This window comes from Cherax quadricarinatus, unplaced genomic scaffold (genome assembly GCF_038502225.1).
Source record: "Cherax quadricarinatus isolate ZL_2023a unplaced genomic scaffold, ASM3850222v1 Contig32, whole genome shotgun sequence".
NCBI classification, from domain to species: Eukaryota; Metazoa; Arthropoda; class Malacostraca; order Decapoda; family Parastacidae; genus Cherax; species Cherax quadricarinatus.
In genome coordinates this window covers 478342-496009 of record NW_027195058.1, presented here as the reverse complement: position 1 = coordinate 496009, position 17668 = coordinate 478342, and the positions used below count along the sequence as shown (strand labels likewise).

Genomic DNA, 17668 nt, shown 5'->3' with positions numbered 1-17668 from the left:
ACCAAGTACAGTGGACCCCCAGTTAACGATATTTTTTCATTCCAGAAGTATGTTCAGGTGCCAGTACTGACCGAATTTGTTCCCATAAGGAATATTGTGAAGTAGATTAGTCCATTTCAGACCCCCAAACATACACGTACAAATGCACTTACATAAATACATTTACATAATTGGTCGCATTGGGAGGTGATCGTTAAGCGGGGGTCCACTGTATAAGGTGATAAGACCAGAGATAGCATACCATCTGGGCAAGGAACAGCAGCTTACTGTACCATTTACCTGGGAAGCAACTTGTGAAGTTAGGCAAGGAAAAAAAATGGGAGTGGGCATTATATCTGAAACACAAAAATAATGGCATTTAAGTAGCAACCACCAAGAATATAATTTAAAACTCAGAGCAAGGTCTTATTTTCTTGTAAATTCACTATTGATCTTGCATGTATGACCTTTTCTAGAGTATGCAGCACCAGTGTTAAATCCACATCAAACAGAAATATAAAATTATAGAAAGTTCAGGTGTTTGTTTTCCACCAAACTTGTACAAAGCTGAGGAACAAATGCTTTATTAAGAATATATGTATTACCCTGCCTCGGTGGGAGACGGCCGACTTGTTGAAAAAAAAAAAAATATGTATTACACTAGTATTGGAGACAAGAAGCCCTTGGTTGCTTCTAGAATCCCCTAGAGTCGAGGGGTATTCTAGAAGTATACAGATCTTTAGGAGACATGAACACAACGTATAAAATACTCCAAATAATAGATAATGGGTAAGAATAGACTACTTGCCATTATTATGGTGAGGGAGCAATGTCATCAGAGACAGAGAAGAGCACAGGTAAGAGATTGTGGCTGAGTTCATTACATTGTGATATGCACGTGCGTGCGTGCGTGCGCGTGCGTGCACGTGCGTGTGCGTGTGCGTGTGCGTGTGCGTGTGTGTGTGCGTGTGTGTGTGTGTGTGTGTGCGTGTGTGTGTGTGTGTGTGTGTGTTTGTTTGTTTGTTTGTTTTCCCATCCCACATTCAATACTGAACTTGATCAATTCAATTCAAGTTTATTCTCTATAAGGGTTACAATGTGGGGTTTACAGGTTTTGGGTATTGTGTGGTTTACATGTTATAAAATACTAATTACAGAGGGAGCCACTAGGACACCTAGCATGGCTAGGCATTTCGGGCAGACTTAGATTAATTCTTAACATTAAATCCTTACAGATTATGGTATTAAGGCTAGGTGACTACATCATAATTTGTGAGTTTAGCAATGTGAATGATTTTGTTTTGGCACAATACAAAGTGTCTATGTTGGAGTATCATAGGCAAACTTATGACTAGCTAGGATTTATTATTTTAAGATTAAGATTAGTATTTCTGGGTTTATAGTCAGTGGGTGAGTGAGTGTAATTGTGAACCACCAGGTGGTTATCATGTAGTTAGTTGTCGGGGTGTATCAGGGAGATAAGATGTTTTCTAACTGTAGTTTTGAAAGTGATGAATGTGTCTGCAGTTCCAGAGTTTTCAGGTAGGGTGTTACAGATTTTAGGTCCTTTGAAATGCATTGAATTTTTGTAAAGGTTTAGTCGAACACGGGGAATGTCATAGAGATGTTTGTGTCTGCTGTTATGCCTGTGGATCCTGTCACAACTATCAAGAAATCATTTTAGGTCAAGGTTAATATTAGAATTTAAGGTCCTGTAGATATAGATTGCACAGTAGTAAGTGTGGATGTTCTGAACAGGGAGTAAGTTTAGATCTATGAAGAGTGGGGGGGGGGGTGTTGCCAGGGATGGGATTTAGTGATTATTCTTACTGCGGCTTTTTGTTGGGTTATTATTGGCTTTAGGTGTGTTGCTGCAGTTGAACCCCAAGCACAGATAGCATAGGTGAGGTATGGATATATAAGTGAATGGTATAGTGTGAGAAGGGAAGTTTGTGGCACGTAGTATCGTATCTTGGAGAGGACCCCCACCGTTTTGGATACTTTTTTTGTTATATGTTGGATATGGGTGCTGAAATTTAGGTTGTTGTCGAGGTATAGGCCAAGGAATTTGCCCTCATTATGTCTGGCAATTAGAGTGTTGTCGATCTTAATGTTAAGTTGCACAACACTTGCTCTGCTACCAAACATAATATAGTAGGTTTTGCCAGTGTTAAGTGTAAGTTTATTGGCTGTCATCCAAGTCGATATTTTGAGCAGCTCCTCGTTAACAATGGTGGTGAGGGTGGCAAGATTAGGGTGGGAGATGACATAAGTCATGTCGTCAGCAAAGAGAATGGGGTTCAGGTGTCGAGATACGTTTGGAAGATCATTGATGTAAATGAGGAAGAGCAGGGGTCCAAGGACACTTCCCTGCAGAACTCCAGTATAAAGTGGCTGTATTGATGAGGCTGTCTTTAATGGTGACATACTGATACCTATTAGAAAGGTAGGATTTAACCCTTTGACTGTCGAAGGGCCAAATCCTGAAGTTGCTTCTGGTGTCGCAAAATATTCGAAAAAAAAAAAAATTATTTTTTCTTATGAAATGATAGAGAATCTTTTCCCGATTGTAAAGACACCAAAAAAACGAAATTTGATGGAAAACTGACGGAATTACGCTCTCGCGAAGTTAGCGACTTCGGCGATATTTAAAAATCGGCAATTTCGCCCACTTTGAGCTCTATTTTCGGCTAATTCCGTTATTTCAGTCAACCAAACTCATAACTATTTCTTCAGAACTCTATTTTTTCTATCGATTGAGTACAAGAAACTGCCCATTTACCGATTTCAACTACCCAATAACATGGTCAGAAATTTGCAATTTGGCCAATTTCACGAAAATTAAAAAATACGACAATTTCAAAATAAGGTCCAGAATGAACAATGCAGACATTCCTGGCTCTAAAATAACATTTTCTTTGTTCATCAGTCATGTCTCCAGGTCCCTGTGATATTACTCTTGCTTTTTATTTTGAAATTTTATTCAAACAAAAAATAGAAGATTTACTGTTATGCAGACTACTGCAATACTGTAATAATTGTAAAAATTACATCAACCCATTCATGACTGCGTATTAGAATGGCTATTTGGACATTTATTGGACAATGACATCATTTGTTCACTTTTGAACATCGGCAAAAATCAAACATTTCCTGTACTTTGTGCTCCATTTCCAGGTTCTTTTTATAGTAAAATTAATCAAAATCACCTCTATTTCTATAATATAGTTTCCATTCTATCAAATGAGACCAAGAAAACGAGAATACAACCACAAATACTATACGAAAATAGACCACAAAGTCGGCATTTTAATTAAAAAAAACGGTCGGAGTTTTTTTTTTTCTCATTATGCACTGCGTGCTCCAGGATTTTTTTTATGTGGTGCACACTGACCACACAGACCCATTCTCTCACATGTGGGCCTACTAGCTTTCTCCTGCCTGATTTGAAGCCGCTAGAATTTATGAGTATATATACGTCAAACACGGTACCTCACAAACGTATATATACGGCCGCGACAGTCAAAGGGTTAAAATATGCAAGCGCATTGCCTCTTATACCATCTTATCTCATCTTATATCATCTTACTTAGCCTTCATTCCATCTTGTGTATTTTTATTTTTTTTCAACACTGATGTTCTCCTACCAACGTAGCTTACCCCCCAAAAAAGAAACATAATTCACCATCATTCATTCAGTAGATGTCTTGTCAGAAGTGTGGAGACATCACAGTTCATATGACACTCTAAACTGCGACATCTACAAGTACAAGCACTGTATTTCCCACCACCATACATTTTTTTCAACAACTGTCATTACATTATAGACATCACAGCATTTTTTTTTTTTTTTAAACTAAGAGGATCATAATGGTAAAGTTTCTTGTAATCATTGAAAGAGTTGCCTTAATGCTGAATACTGAAAGGTTCTTGAGCCAAAGAATTAAAGGTATCCTCCCCTTCCTTGAATCAAATCGCATTATCTCTCATTCCCCAGGCATTGTATGTTTCCTATGGGATTAGCACTGTCCTGTGACTGTAATGATGATCTATGAAGGAAAACCTTTTTATTTCCATTGAGGCAAACACTTCTTGCATATTGTTTATAAAGCTTCCCTTAGTATATAAATATTTCTTTCTTTCAGGAGCCATCTTGTTGGCAAATACCAACATATCAGAGTTGGGTATGTGGTGGGAGTGTGACAACAGAGTGTATGGCCGCACCAATAACCCGTATGACACCAGGCGCACCCCAGGAGGTTCATCTGGTGGTGAGGTGAACTTATCAGGTCTCTCTTTCTGTCTTTTCTCTCAGCATGTATCTCTCTCTCTCTCTCTTCTGACCTCTGACCTGATAAGCCAGGTCTTCAGAAAAAATTAGATTAAAACAAATGCAAAGAGGGGTGCAGAAAGAGTGTACTCGCCTAATTGTGGTTGCAAGGGTCGAGGCTCAGCTCTTGGCCCCGCCTCTTCACTGATTGCTACTAGGTCCTCTCTCTCCCTGCTCCATGAGCTTTATCATACCTCATCTTAAAGCTATGAATGGTTCCTGCCTCCACTACCGCACTTGCTAGGCTATTCCACTTCCTGACCACTCTGTGACTGAAGAAAACTTCTTAACATCCCTGTGACTCATCTGGGTCTTCATCTTCCAATTGTGACCCCTTGTTTCTGTGTCCCCTCTCTGGAACATCCTGTCTCTGTCCACCTTGTCTATTCCACACAGTATTTTGTATGTTGTTATCATGTCTCCCCTAATCCACCTGTCCTCCAGTGTTGTCAGGCCAATTTCCCTTAACCTTTCTTCATAGGATATTCCCCTTTGCTCTGGAACTAACCTTGTCGCAAACCTTTGCACTTTCCCTAATTTCTTGATGTGCTTGATCAAGTGTGGGTTCCAAGCAGGTGCTGTATACTTCAGTATGGGCCTGACGTACACGGTGTACAGTGTCTTGAACGATTCCTTACTAAGGTACACAAATAACCCGCACATAAAAGAGAGAAGCTTACTGCGACGTTTCGGTCCGACTTGGACCATTTACAAAGTCACAGGCTTTTCCTTTTCCGTTTACTAAAAACCCATGCACAGTGGCATGTACATTCACTACTTTTCCTATCATGCTTTCCCTGTCAAGAAAAGTGTTCTTATCTCCCTCTTTCTCCGTGCCCTCCACATCTGTGATCCTCAGTTCCTTCCAGCAGAAATTTCCACTCTTCATAATTCGTTTTCCCATCTTGGCTACCCTTCCCATTTCATAGACTCTGCCCTCTCACATGCTAAATGCAATTTCTTCTCTCCCAAACTCTCTACTCCTGGGAACTCTTCTATCCTCTGCCTTCCCTACATTTCCGGTCTTTCTAATCTCAGCAGTTCTCTCCGTCCCTTAGACATCAAGCTTACCTTCTGCCAGACTAACACTGTTCGCACTAATCTCGTTCATACCTCTCCTCCCTCTACAGATGTTCCTGGTGTCTACTCTATTTCTTGCTCCTCCTGTCCTCTTCAATACTTCGGAGAAACTGGTTGATCTCTTTCTGACAGACTTAGGGAGCACAAAAATAGTGTTAGGCTTGCCAACACTAACAATGCTCTTTTCTGTCACGTCAGAGATCATAGCCATCCTATTGACTGGTCTTCTGCCAAAACTGTCTTCCCTACTTCCAACTCGAACAGTTGCCGTCTAGTTGAATCCTCTCTAATACACAACTTTCCTTGTATGAATCTTAGCCCTGGCTTCGTCTCTGTAGATGCCTTCCTCTCCCACTACATTGTAAAATGCTCCAAACTTCAGAACACCCGTGACTTAACCTGACTCCTCACTTTTTCTTTTTCTTTTTCTTCTCCCTCTTCCCCTTTCCTCTTTACTTTTTCTCCTCTGGGTTGTCTTTCTCTCTTCTGTCTTGTGTTTCTGTTCCTTCTTCATTTATTTCACCACTTCCTCTTTCACGCACCTCTGTGCGCTTGCTCTCCCTCTGTGGGCACCTAGCTCTCTTGCAGTGCTCCCCTTCCTTTGTGTTTGACTGGCTCGTCCTCCTTATTTCCCACTTCTACCACTACCACTACTACTGCCTCTTCTACTACTACTACTACTACTACTGATGAAATTAAGACACATGCGTGGCGTCTGGTTGTCTTTGTTGTGGACGTTTCGCCATCCAGTGGCAGGCTGGATGGCAAAACGTCTACGATGGTGATGCCCGGGTGTTGCGCATGTGTCGTGATTTCATCTTGTCGGTATTATATACCATTCTTGTACTACTACTACTACTACTACCACCACCACCACCACCTCTTCCTGCCTATATATAGCTGTCCTGCTCCACTTCTGGTTAGTGTGACTTTGTAAATGGTCCAAGTCGGACCGAAACGTCGTCGTAAGCTTCTCTCTTTTATGTGCGAGTTATTTGTGTATCGTTCCAGTCACGGTATTGTGCCTTTTTTTTGTTATTCCTTACTAAGGTATCAGAACACTGTTCTCAGGTTTGCCAGGCGCCCATGTACTGCAGCAGTTATCTGGTTGATGCATGCTTCTGGAGACGTGCTTGGTGTTATACTCACCCCAAGATCTTTCTCCTAGAGTGTGGTTTGCAGTCTTCGGCCACCTAGCCAATGCTCCGTCTGCGGTCTTCTTTGCCCTTCCCTGATCTTCATGGCTTTGCATTTGGCTGGGTTAAATTCAAGAAGCCAGTTGCTAGACCAGGTGTCCAGCCTGTCCAGGTCTCTATGAAGTCCTGCCTGATCCTCATCTGATTTAATTCTCCTCATTAACCTCACATCTGCAAACGGGGACACTTCTGAGTCTAACCCTTCCATCATGTCATTCACATATACCAAAAATAGCACTGGTCCTAGGACTGACCCCTGTGGGACCCCGCTTGTCATAGGTGCCCACTGTGATACCTCATCACATACCAAGACTCATTGTTGCCTCCCTGTCAGGTATTCTCTGATCCATTGCAGTGCCCTTCCTGTTACACATGCCTGATCCTCTAGCTTCTGCACTAATCTCTTGTGAGGAACCGTGTCAAAAGCCTTCTTGCAGTCCAAGAAGATGTAATCAACCCACCCCTCTCTCTCGTGTCTTACTTCTGTTACTTTATCATAAAACTCCAGAAGGTTTGTGACATAGGATTTGCCTTCCATCAATCCTTGCTGACTGGCGTTTATACTCTTGTTCCGTTCCAGGTGCTCCACCACTCTCCTCCTGATAATCTTCTCCATGACTTTGCATACTATACAAGTCAGTGACACTGGTCTATAGTTTAGTGCCTCTTTTTTGTCTCCTCTTTTAAAAATAGGATCTACATTTGCCGTCTTCCATACCTCAGGTAGTTGCCCAGTTTCAAGGGATGTGTTGAAGATTGTGGTTAGTGGCACACACAGCATTTCTGCTCCCTCTCTAAGAACCCACGGGGAGATGTCCGGTCGCATTGCCTTTGAGGTATCAGTGTCCCTTAGCAGCAGCTTCACCTCCTCCTCAGTTGTATGTATGTATGTCATCCATCACCTGTTGGTATATTCCTTGCTGGTGTCCCCCTCTGTTCTGTCCTCCCAGAGGCCTTCCTGTCTCCACTGTAAATACTTCCTTAAATATCATGTTTAGCTCCTCACATACCTCTTTATTGTTTCTTGCGAGTTCCCCACCTTCTTTCCTCAGCCTGATCACCTGGTGTTTGACTGTTGTCTTCCTCTTAATGTGGCTATACAGCAGTTTCGGGTCGGACTTGACTTCTGATACTATGTCGTTTTCATACTGTCACTGGGCCTCCCTCCTTATCTGTGCATACTCGTTTCTGGCTCTTCGACTAATCTATTTTCCTGGGTCCTTTGCCTCCTGTACCTTTTCCATTCTCTGATGCACTTAGTTTTTGCCTTCTTACACCTTCGGGTAAACCAAGGACTCGCTTTAGTCTTCCCATTATTTCTATTGCCCGTGTGTGTGTGTGCATGTGCGTGTGTGTGCATGTGCGTGTGTGTGCATGTGCGTGTGTATACGTGTGTGTACGTGTACGTGTACTTACCTATACATGTACACCTACCATCCGACTAACGACCTGCTCGACTTACGACCACTCGACTTACGACCGTGTTTTTTATGCCAAATTTCTGGGAAATAAACAACTACATGTATTTGTGTTGTACACAGTGTTTATCCTAAACCTTACAGGATAAAATACAGTACTAACAACATAAAAAGTAAAGTAAAACATGAAATACCAAAATAAAACAATAAAATAAAGTCATTACAAAAATGTTTTGTTGATATTCAGTAGTAAAGTTCGAATTACGACCATTTCAACTTACGACCGGTTTCTCGGAACTGAACTCGGTCGTAAGTTGGATGGTAGGTGTATATGGTTGCAGGGGTCAGGTCATGGCTCCTGTGTATGTGTCTTAAAAATAAGTGAATGTCCAGTATTGTACTACTTAGATATTTGGCAATATACATGTTAGTAGGTTGATCTATAGACTATTAAATGTTTATCAAGGAGCAGACTAGATAGAGATGGCTTGAGAGCATTATGTGTAAATATTATGCAGAGTTCTAGGTAGTAGGTTGGTAGACAGCAGCCGCCCAGGGAGGTACTACTGTCCTGCCAAGTGAATGTAAAACGAAAGCCTGTAATTGTTTTACATGATGGTAGGATTGCTGGTGTCCATTTTTCTGTCTCATAAACATGCAAGGTTTCAGGTACGTCTTGCTACTTCTGCTTACACTTAGGTCACACTACACATACATGTACAAGCATATGTATACACACCCCTCTGGGTTGTCATCTATTTTTGTACTAATTTTTGTTCTTGTTTATTTCCTCTTATTTCCATGGGGAAGTGGAACAGAATTCTTCCTCCATAAGCTATGCGTGTTGTAAGAGGCAACTAAAATGCCATGAGCAAGGGGCTAGTAACCCCTTCTCCTGTATAAATCACTAAATTTAAAAAGAGAAACTTTCATTTTTCTTTTTGGGCCACCCTGCCTCAGTGGGATATGGCCGGTTTGTTGAAAGAAGAAGATCATGCAGAGTATTCAAAATGTAGAAATTAGGAACTGTATAGGATTATAGAAGGTATAATTCAGAGGGCAGGTGAAGGGTTGTTGAGGTTATTTCTGTATTTAGAGAAGATGAAGCATAATACGGTAGCCAGTTTCAGAGTAAAAAGTAGTTTTTGAGCAGTAGGCGCTTAGCCCTTTGAGGGTCAACAGGCCCTCTCCGAGACTTGTTCTCAGGGTCGGCCAAATTTAAAACAAAAAAAAAATTATTTTTTCTTATGAAAAGATAGAGAATCTTTTCTCGATCATAATGACACCAAAAGTATGAAATTTGATGGAAAACTTACGGAATTATGCTCTCGCGAAGTTAGCGGTCTCGATGATGTTTACGCATCGGCGATTTTGCCCACTTTGAGCCCTATTTTCGGCCAATTCCAGTGTACTAGTCGACAAAAATCATAACTATTTCTCTAGAACTCCATTTTTTTCTATTGAATGAGTACAAGAAACCACCCATTTACTGATTTCAACTATCCAATACAGTGGTCAGAATTTAGCAATTTTGCCAATTTCACACAAATTTCAAAAGATGCCAATTTCCAAATAGGGTCCAGAATAAACAAGAAAGACATTCCTGGCACTAAAATAACATTTCCTCTGTTCGTTAGTCACATCCCCAGGCCCCTCTTATATTTTTTTGGCTTTCCACTTTCAATTTTTATTCTTACAAAAAATTGAAGATTTACTGTTATGCAGACTGCTGCATTAGTGTAGAAATGGTATAAATAATATCAGCGCACTTGTAAAAGAATATTAGGCTCACCAGTTGACGTGTATTGGATGCTTGGCATGATTTGTTTACTTTTAAACTTTGGTAAAAATTTAACATTTCTGCTACTTTGAGCTCAATTTCAAGGTACTTTTCATTGTAAAACCAGTCAAAATCATCTCCATTTCTGTAATATGTCTTCCATTCTATAAAATGAGACCAAGAAAAGTAGAATACAACAATAAATACCATACGAAAATACAGTGCAAAGTCGCTGTTTTATTCCAAAAACACAGTCTTTTTTTCTCATTATGCACTGTGTGCTGCAGGATTTTTTTTATACTGCACACACTGACCACATAGACCCATTCTTTCATATGTATGCCTACCAGCTTTCTCCTACTAGATTTGAGGGCGCTAGAATTTAGGCGTACTAGTACGTCAAAAGCCCTGGGTCGTAAGCCGTACTAGTACGGCCGAAACCCTCAAAGGGTTAAACATCCAGCAGGTGTATGAGTATGTTAGATCTGAGTGAGAGGAGAAAAGTTTGTTTTTATGGCTTGACATGCTGTTGAAGGGTGTGCAAAGAAACATTTATAAATGGGTTCAGGGAAATTGGTTATCCAAACTTGAGTACTGGAGATGGGAAATAGTACCTGGACTCTGAAGGAGAAAGATTAATGTTGTTTGAAGGGTTAGCCATTTATTTGAATTGCACTATCTGCATACTTCTGGTGAGACAGCTGTTGAAAGAATGATGGTGAATGTGTCCTTTTTATTTACTGAAATAACTGAATGACCTGTACAGGTCTGGCACTTTGTTGCTTTTATCATATTTAAATAATCAGATAATTTGTCTTCCAGTGTGCTTTAATGTGTGCATGTGGAACCCCATTAAGTTTGGGCACGGATACTGGAGGTTCCATCCGCACTCCGGCATTCTTCTGTGGCCTCTTTGGTCACAAGCCAACCAGTGGTAAGTGTTCTTTCTCTCTCATCCACTTTTTGACCCCCTTACGAGTATACCCAGGTGGGGACACTCACAGCTCCCAGAGCTCAAGGAGAATTAAACCTCTAAGGTTTTACAGAGATGCACTTTAAAATTATTTAAATCTTGTATATTTATCGTTTCTCCATGGGGAAGTGGAACAGAATTCTTCCTCAATAAGCCATGCGTGTTGTAAGAGTCAACTACAATGCCAGGAGCAAGGAACTAGTAATCTTTTCTCCTGTATGCATTACTAAAGTTAACAAGAGAATTCTTGTTTTTCTTTTTGAGCCACCCTGCTTGAGTGGGACATGGGTGATTTGTTGAAAGAAGAAAAGATATTTATCTTTACATTATTTTTATAACTTGGACATTCTTATAGTTTTTTCTGGATCATGCACCAGAATAGTTACACCTCATTTATCCACATTTACTGTAACTGAAAACTCTGTAGTTCAGTTACCCTTCAAGGACTAAGGGTGCCTTGATTTTGGTGAAAGGCTCTTGATCTGAGAAATTAGTTAGCTTCCCTGTCCTTGGGTCAGACCTGATTACATCCCATTTCCCAGGTGATGTATGACCCCTCAGGGTTTAATGCTTTCCCATAAAAATATTGTTTTACTTAAGATTTAGTTGGTGCCTGCCCACAACCATTTAATTAGATCATCTAATCTCATTAAAAATAAGAATGATTTTTTTTTAGTCATGGGAAATTGCTAAACATTAGCTGTCATGCAGTGCTTGGGAAATAGCAGATAATTAGATTTAGCCCAAAGGGATGAGTAGCTCCAGTACCTAAGAGCTCTTCACTAGTATCAAGGCACCTCCCTCTGAAGGGATGAATATTCAGATTATGATCCCCAGACAGAGGGTTAATAACCCAAAATAACCTAACCACATCACCCACTTTCATACATAAACCTTCTATTAAAGCTCCTCAAAAAATAGGACAAAATACACTAGGTATTAATAAGTACCAGGCAATAAATAGGTCCTTATTTACTGCTAGGTAAACAGGCAGCAAATGTAAGGAGACTTGGCCATATGTCTCAGCATTCCCAAAATTCAAACCTATGTCCTTTTGATTTGTGAGAAATCTAAAATTTAGAAAAATATTGTTACTTAATAATGCCCCAGGATATGAAAACACTTTTTTTTTTCGTTTTCTAGTCTAGGTGAATACAATAAGGTAGTAGATTCTCATAATTAGCAGACGGAGGATTAATTTTTCATCATTCCTTGTGCTGAATGACCCACACAGATTTGGCACTTCATATAAATAAAAATTCTGGCCTGTTTATTAGTTTGAGGTTGAAATATTCTTACCTGCCAGACATCTACTAAATTATGATTTTTCTTTCTCAATTTTTATGTTGGAAATTCATGTACAGTGGAACTTCAGTACTCAAACTTAATTCATGTTCAAGTACTGAACGAATTTTTCCCAACCAATTTTCTTTTTTGTTGGCTGTTACCACTAATCTTCTTAGGCCTCATGATGACTTATTTGTACATATAAAAAAAACACAAAAAATGCAAAGAAACATGAAATAGTTTACAGCGAATTTCTGGCATGTCATGTTTGTTTGGTCGAGTACCGGGCAAATGGTCAACTATAGAATACTGAGTTGTTCGAGCAGGTAACTGTTAGAGTACTGAGGCTCCACTGTATTTACAACTATTTACAACTGTATGATAATGATGATTTATACATGCTATTTTCTTACTTTGCTAGTAAATTATATTTTTAAATAGCAATGAAAGCATCTAAGGATGAAAATCATTTATTATTTATTCTTGCTTGTTACTTATATGATTTATTGCTCCAGGTGTGGTGTCACTTCGTGGGTGTAACATTCATTTTGATAAAGAATGGGGTGAGTTGCAGTGTGTAGGTCCCTGCACCAGACATGCACAAGACCTAGCTCCCATCCTTGCCATTCTTGCTGGAGACCGGGTCAACAAGTTATCCCTTGGAAAAAATGTAAGTTGGTAGAAAATTGTACATAAATGTACCTGAAATTACTGTACACTGAATGACAAAATTTCTTTATACAGTTGGTGATATGTAACTTGAAGCTATGAATAATAGGAAATTTTGTGCGTCCAAATTATATCAGTGTTTTTAGCTGTATCTGCAAATTTTGCTCTAATCTGTTTAATACTGACGTTCATAATGCAATGAGCTCATTTTGAATGAAATCTAATGGCTAGTTTTCAATTTAGTGGTCATGCACTAAGAAAATAAATAGATAGAAAAATGTGAATAATCAAAGCTATCCACAAAATAGCCTTTAGTAAACATGCATAATTGAATCATGCAGATCATGAAACATGTTAACCCTTAAACTGTCCAAACGTAGATCTACGTTTGCACGCGTAGCGCTCCGAACGTAGATCAATGTTTTATTTTTCATTCCTTCAAATTTGGCACAGTAGGCTTGAGTCACCTAGACATGAAAAAATGGGTCTGTACACTCAGTGTGTGCAGTATTAAAAAAATCTGGGAGCACTTAGTACCTTGCGGGAGCACCAGTTCAATTGAGCGCTAGCTAGAGCAAATATTGTGGCAAACACCTGTGATTCATTGATGCCATGTTGCATTAACACTCCCATTTTAAGAGGAAAGTAAAAACAGGTTAGATAAATACACGAGTGAGTGTTGGTGGGTGTGAGTTGGACCTGACTAGCTTGTGGTACTAGGTCTGATGTCATGCTTCTTCCTTCAAAATATGTGACCTGACTAGGTGGGTCATTGGTCTAAGCCAGGGGGGATGACATGGACCTGCCTTGCATGGGCCAGTAAGCCTGCTGCAGTGTTCCTTCGTTCTTATGTTCTTATGTATTTGGCAGGCTGGCTGGCCTGCTTTGGCTGTCTATATCTCTGTCTATCTGTATCTCTACATTTCTGTCTATCTATATCTCTGTTTCACATGTACACATAAGTACAGTTATTATACATAGTGTAAATTACCTAGGATAGCCCAAAATTTCCAGGCAAAGATAGATAGACAGACAGACAGACAGACATGTTTGTGTGTATCAGTGAAAACAAAGCCAGGATTCCCCGAGCACCCATTTATCAAATGTCACTGGGCTATCAACAGATTTCATAACACCATTCTTCAAGGAGTTTGATATACATATACTCCAGGCAGACAGAAAGACAGATAAGCAGAGACAGACAGAGAGGCAGACAGATAGATAGACAGACAGACATGTTTGTGTGTAATGTTGATAAATACAGCAAGGGCTCTGGTGGCCTGGTGGCTAACACACTCGCTTCGCACGGCGAGGGCCTGGGTTCGATTCCCAGCCAGAGTAGAAACATTGGGCGTGTTTCTTTCCACCTTTTGTCTATGTTTACCATCAGTAAAATGGGTAGCTGGGTGTTAGTCGACTGGTGTGGGTCGCATCTGGGACACTGACCTAATTTGCCCAACATGTGGAGCATAACAGGGGGCTTTCCATATATGTAGTAGTATGTCATTGTTGTCAGCTAGGCCTGTATACCTTGTACATGTACTTGTAGTAAATAAAGGTATTATTAAGGGTTAACTAATTACGTACATGAATAACAAAAAAGGCACAATACCGTGACTGGAACGATACACAAATAACCCGCACATAAAACAGAGAAGCTTGCGACGACGTTTCGGTCCGACTTAGACCATTGACAAAGTCACACTAACCAGAGGTGGAGTAGGACGGCTATATAGGCAGAAAGAGGTGATGGTAGTAGTGGTAGTAGTAGTAGTACAAGAATGGTATATAATACCGACAAGATGAAATTAAGACACATGCGCAACACCCGGGCATCCCTATCGTAGACGTTTCGCCATCCAGCCAGCCACTGGATGGCGAAACGACCACAACAAAGACAACCAGACGCCGCACATGTGTCTTAATTTCATCAGTAGTTGTAGTAGTAGTAGTAGTAGTAGAGGTAGTAGTAGTGGTAGTGGTAGAAGTGGGAAATAAGGAGGACGAGCCAGTCAAATACAAAGGAAGGGAAGCACTGCAAGAGAGCTAGGTGCCCACTGAGGGAGAGCAAGCGCACAGAGGTACGTGAAAGGGGAAGTGGGAAATAAATGAAGAAGGAACAGAAACACGAGACAGAAGAGAGAAAGACAACCCAGAGGAGAAAAGGAAAGAGGAAAGGGGAAGAGGGAGAAGAAGAAGAAGAAGAAGAAAAAAAAAAATGGTATTATATACCATTCTTGTACTACTACTACTACCATCACCTCTTTCTGCCTATATATAGCCGTCCTACTCCACCTCTGGTTAGTGTGACTTTGTCAATGGTCCAAGTCGGACCGAAACGTCGTCGTAAGCTTCTCTCTTTTATGTGCGGGTTATTTGTGTACGTACATGAATGAGTGATGGTGGGTGTGAGTTGGACCTGACTAGCTTGTGCTACTAGGTCTGATGTCATGCTCCTTTCTTCAGTGGATGTGACCTGACTAGGTGGGTCATTGGTCTAAGCCAGGGGAGGGGGTGACATGGACCTGCCTTGCATGGGTCATTAGGCCTGCTGCAGTGTTCCTTCTTTCTTATGTATTCAGCAGGCTGGCTGGCTAGTCAGCTGGCCAACTGGCTGGCTGGCTAGTCAGCTGGCCAACTTGCTGGCTGGCTTTGGCTGGCTTTGGCTGTCTCTCCATCTGTATCTCTGTTACTGTCTATATCTGTGTGTGTCTCACATGCACACATAAGTACAGTTATTATACATAGTGTAAATTACCTAGGATAACCCAAAAATTCCAGGCAAAGATAGACAGGCAGATAAATACAGAGAGACAAGACATGTTTGTGTGTAACAGTGATAACAAACACAGAGAGGGTTAGCTGGAGCAGTGGGCACTTATCAGATGTCACTGGGCTGTCAACAGTACATGTATAGGGATTCCTTTCATAACAACATGCTTCAAGGTATATGCCAAGGTATCTAAAACATTGATGGGACCTATAAATACTTTGTATATATTTCTAGACAATAGTAAATAACCCAGGCAGGTGTAAATGTTCACCTGTCAATGTGATTGTGACTATTTGAGCACTATTTCAGTACCTAATATTAGTGTCAGAGCAAAGATTGGCTATGAAATTACAAGAACTATTATAAATTGTAATTATGAGAACATAAAAAATATATAAATTGAAATAAAAACAAGAAAAAAAGGTATATCAGCAACACTTCTGCAAGCGGCAGGAGTTGATGTTGCCATCAGGTGAGCATCCAGAGCCAAATTCATGGTCTTATATCTCAGTAAGTACTGACCCTAAAAAATTTTTTTGATCCTATAACATGTAGAAAAATGTGCTCTTCATTTTAAAAGAAAAAAAAATATTTTTTTACTTTTCAAAATATTCGGAGCACCACGCAAGTGAACGTAGATCTATGTTAGGACAGTTTAAGGGTTAATATGCTTGATTTCCGTCAAACATGTTTGTGTGTAATTGTTGTACCATTTGAGTTTTCTAGGGGAGCTAGGTATAAGCTATAGCTCTTGACCCCAGTAGGGAAGGGTCACTGGTATGTGGTTTGATACTGCTCAGATTTGAAACTGAAAACTAGCCATTGGATCAATATTTAACCTATTGACTGTTTCGGTCGTATATATACGTCTTACGAGCCACCGTGTTTGACGTATTACCTGGAGTTTACCTGGAGAGAGTTCCGGGGGTCAACGCCCCCGCGGCCCGGTCTGAGACCAGGCCTCCTGGTGGATCAGAGCCTGATCAACCAGGCTGTTGCTGCTGGCTGCACGCAAACCAACATACGAGCCACAGCCCGGCTGATCCGGAACTGACTTTAGGTGCTTGTCCAGTGCCAGCTTGAAGACTGCCAGGGGTCTGTTGGTAATCCCCCTTATGTGTGCTGGGAGGCAGTTGAACAGTCTCGGGCCCCTGACACTTATTGTATGGTCTCTTAACGTGCTAGTGACACCCCTGCTTTTCATTGGGGGGATGGTGCATCGTCTGCCAAGTCTTTTGCTTTCGTAGTGGGTGATTTTCGTGTGCAAGTTCGGTACTAGTCCCTCTAGGATTTTCCAGGTGTATATAATCATGTATCTCTCCCTCCTGCGTTCCAGGGAATACAGGTTTAGGAACCTCAAGCGCTCCCAATAATTGAGGTGTTTTATCTCCGTTATGCGTGCCGTGAAAGTTCTCTGTACATTTTCTAGGTCGGCAATTTCACCTGCCTTGAAAGGTGCTGTTAGTGTGCAGCAATATTCCAGCCTAGATAGAACAAGTGACCTGAAGAGTGTCATCATGGGCTTGGCCTCCCTAGTTTTGAAGGTTCTCATTATCCATCCTGTCATTTTTCTAGCAGATGCGATTGATACAATGTTATGGTCCTTGAAGGTGAGATCCTCCGACATGATCACTCCCAGGTCTTTGACGTTGGTGTTTCGCTCTATTTTGTGGCCAGAATTTGTTTTGTACTCTGATGAAGATTTAATTTCCTCATGTTTACCATATCTGAGTAATTGAAATTTCTCATCGTTGAACTTCATATTGTTTTCTGCAGCCCACTGAAAGATTCGGTTGATGTCTGCCTGGAGCTTTGCAGTGTCTGCAATGGAAGACACTGTCATGCAGTGTCAAAAATTCTAGTGGCTTCAAATCAAGCAGGAGAAAGCTGGTAGGCCCACATGTGAGATAATGGGTCTGTGTGGTCAGTGTGCACCACATGAAAAAATCCTGCAGCACGCAGTGCATAATGAGAAAAAAAAAAACTCCGACCGTTTTTTTGGATTAAAATGGTGACTTTGTGGTGTATTTTCGTATAGTATTTATGGTTGTATTCTCGTTTTCTTGGTCTCATTTGATAGAATGGAAGACACATTATAGAAATAGAGGTGATTTTGATTGGTTTTACTATGAAAAGAACCTTCAAATGGAGCTCAAAACAGGGGAAATGTTTGATTTTTGCCA

General features: G+C 40.7%; 1 protein-coding gene across 2 annotated transcripts in view; it reads left to right on the top strand.

The window, feature by feature from the left end:
* The window catches only part of LOC128693562 (fatty-acid amide hydrolase 2-B), a 50743-nt gene that overhangs the window by 18396 nt on the left and 14679 nt on the right, over positions 1-17668 (top strand). For both annotated transcript variants that reach the window (XM_053783332.2, XM_053783333.2), the window contains exons 6-8: positions 4125-4255; positions 10606-10717; positions 12559-12713. In XM_053783332.2, coding sequence (XP_053639307.2) covers positions 4125-4255; positions 10606-10717; positions 12559-12713 — 398 coding nt within the window. The remainder of the gene's footprint in view (positions 1-4124; positions 4256-10605; positions 10718-12558; positions 12714-17668) is intronic.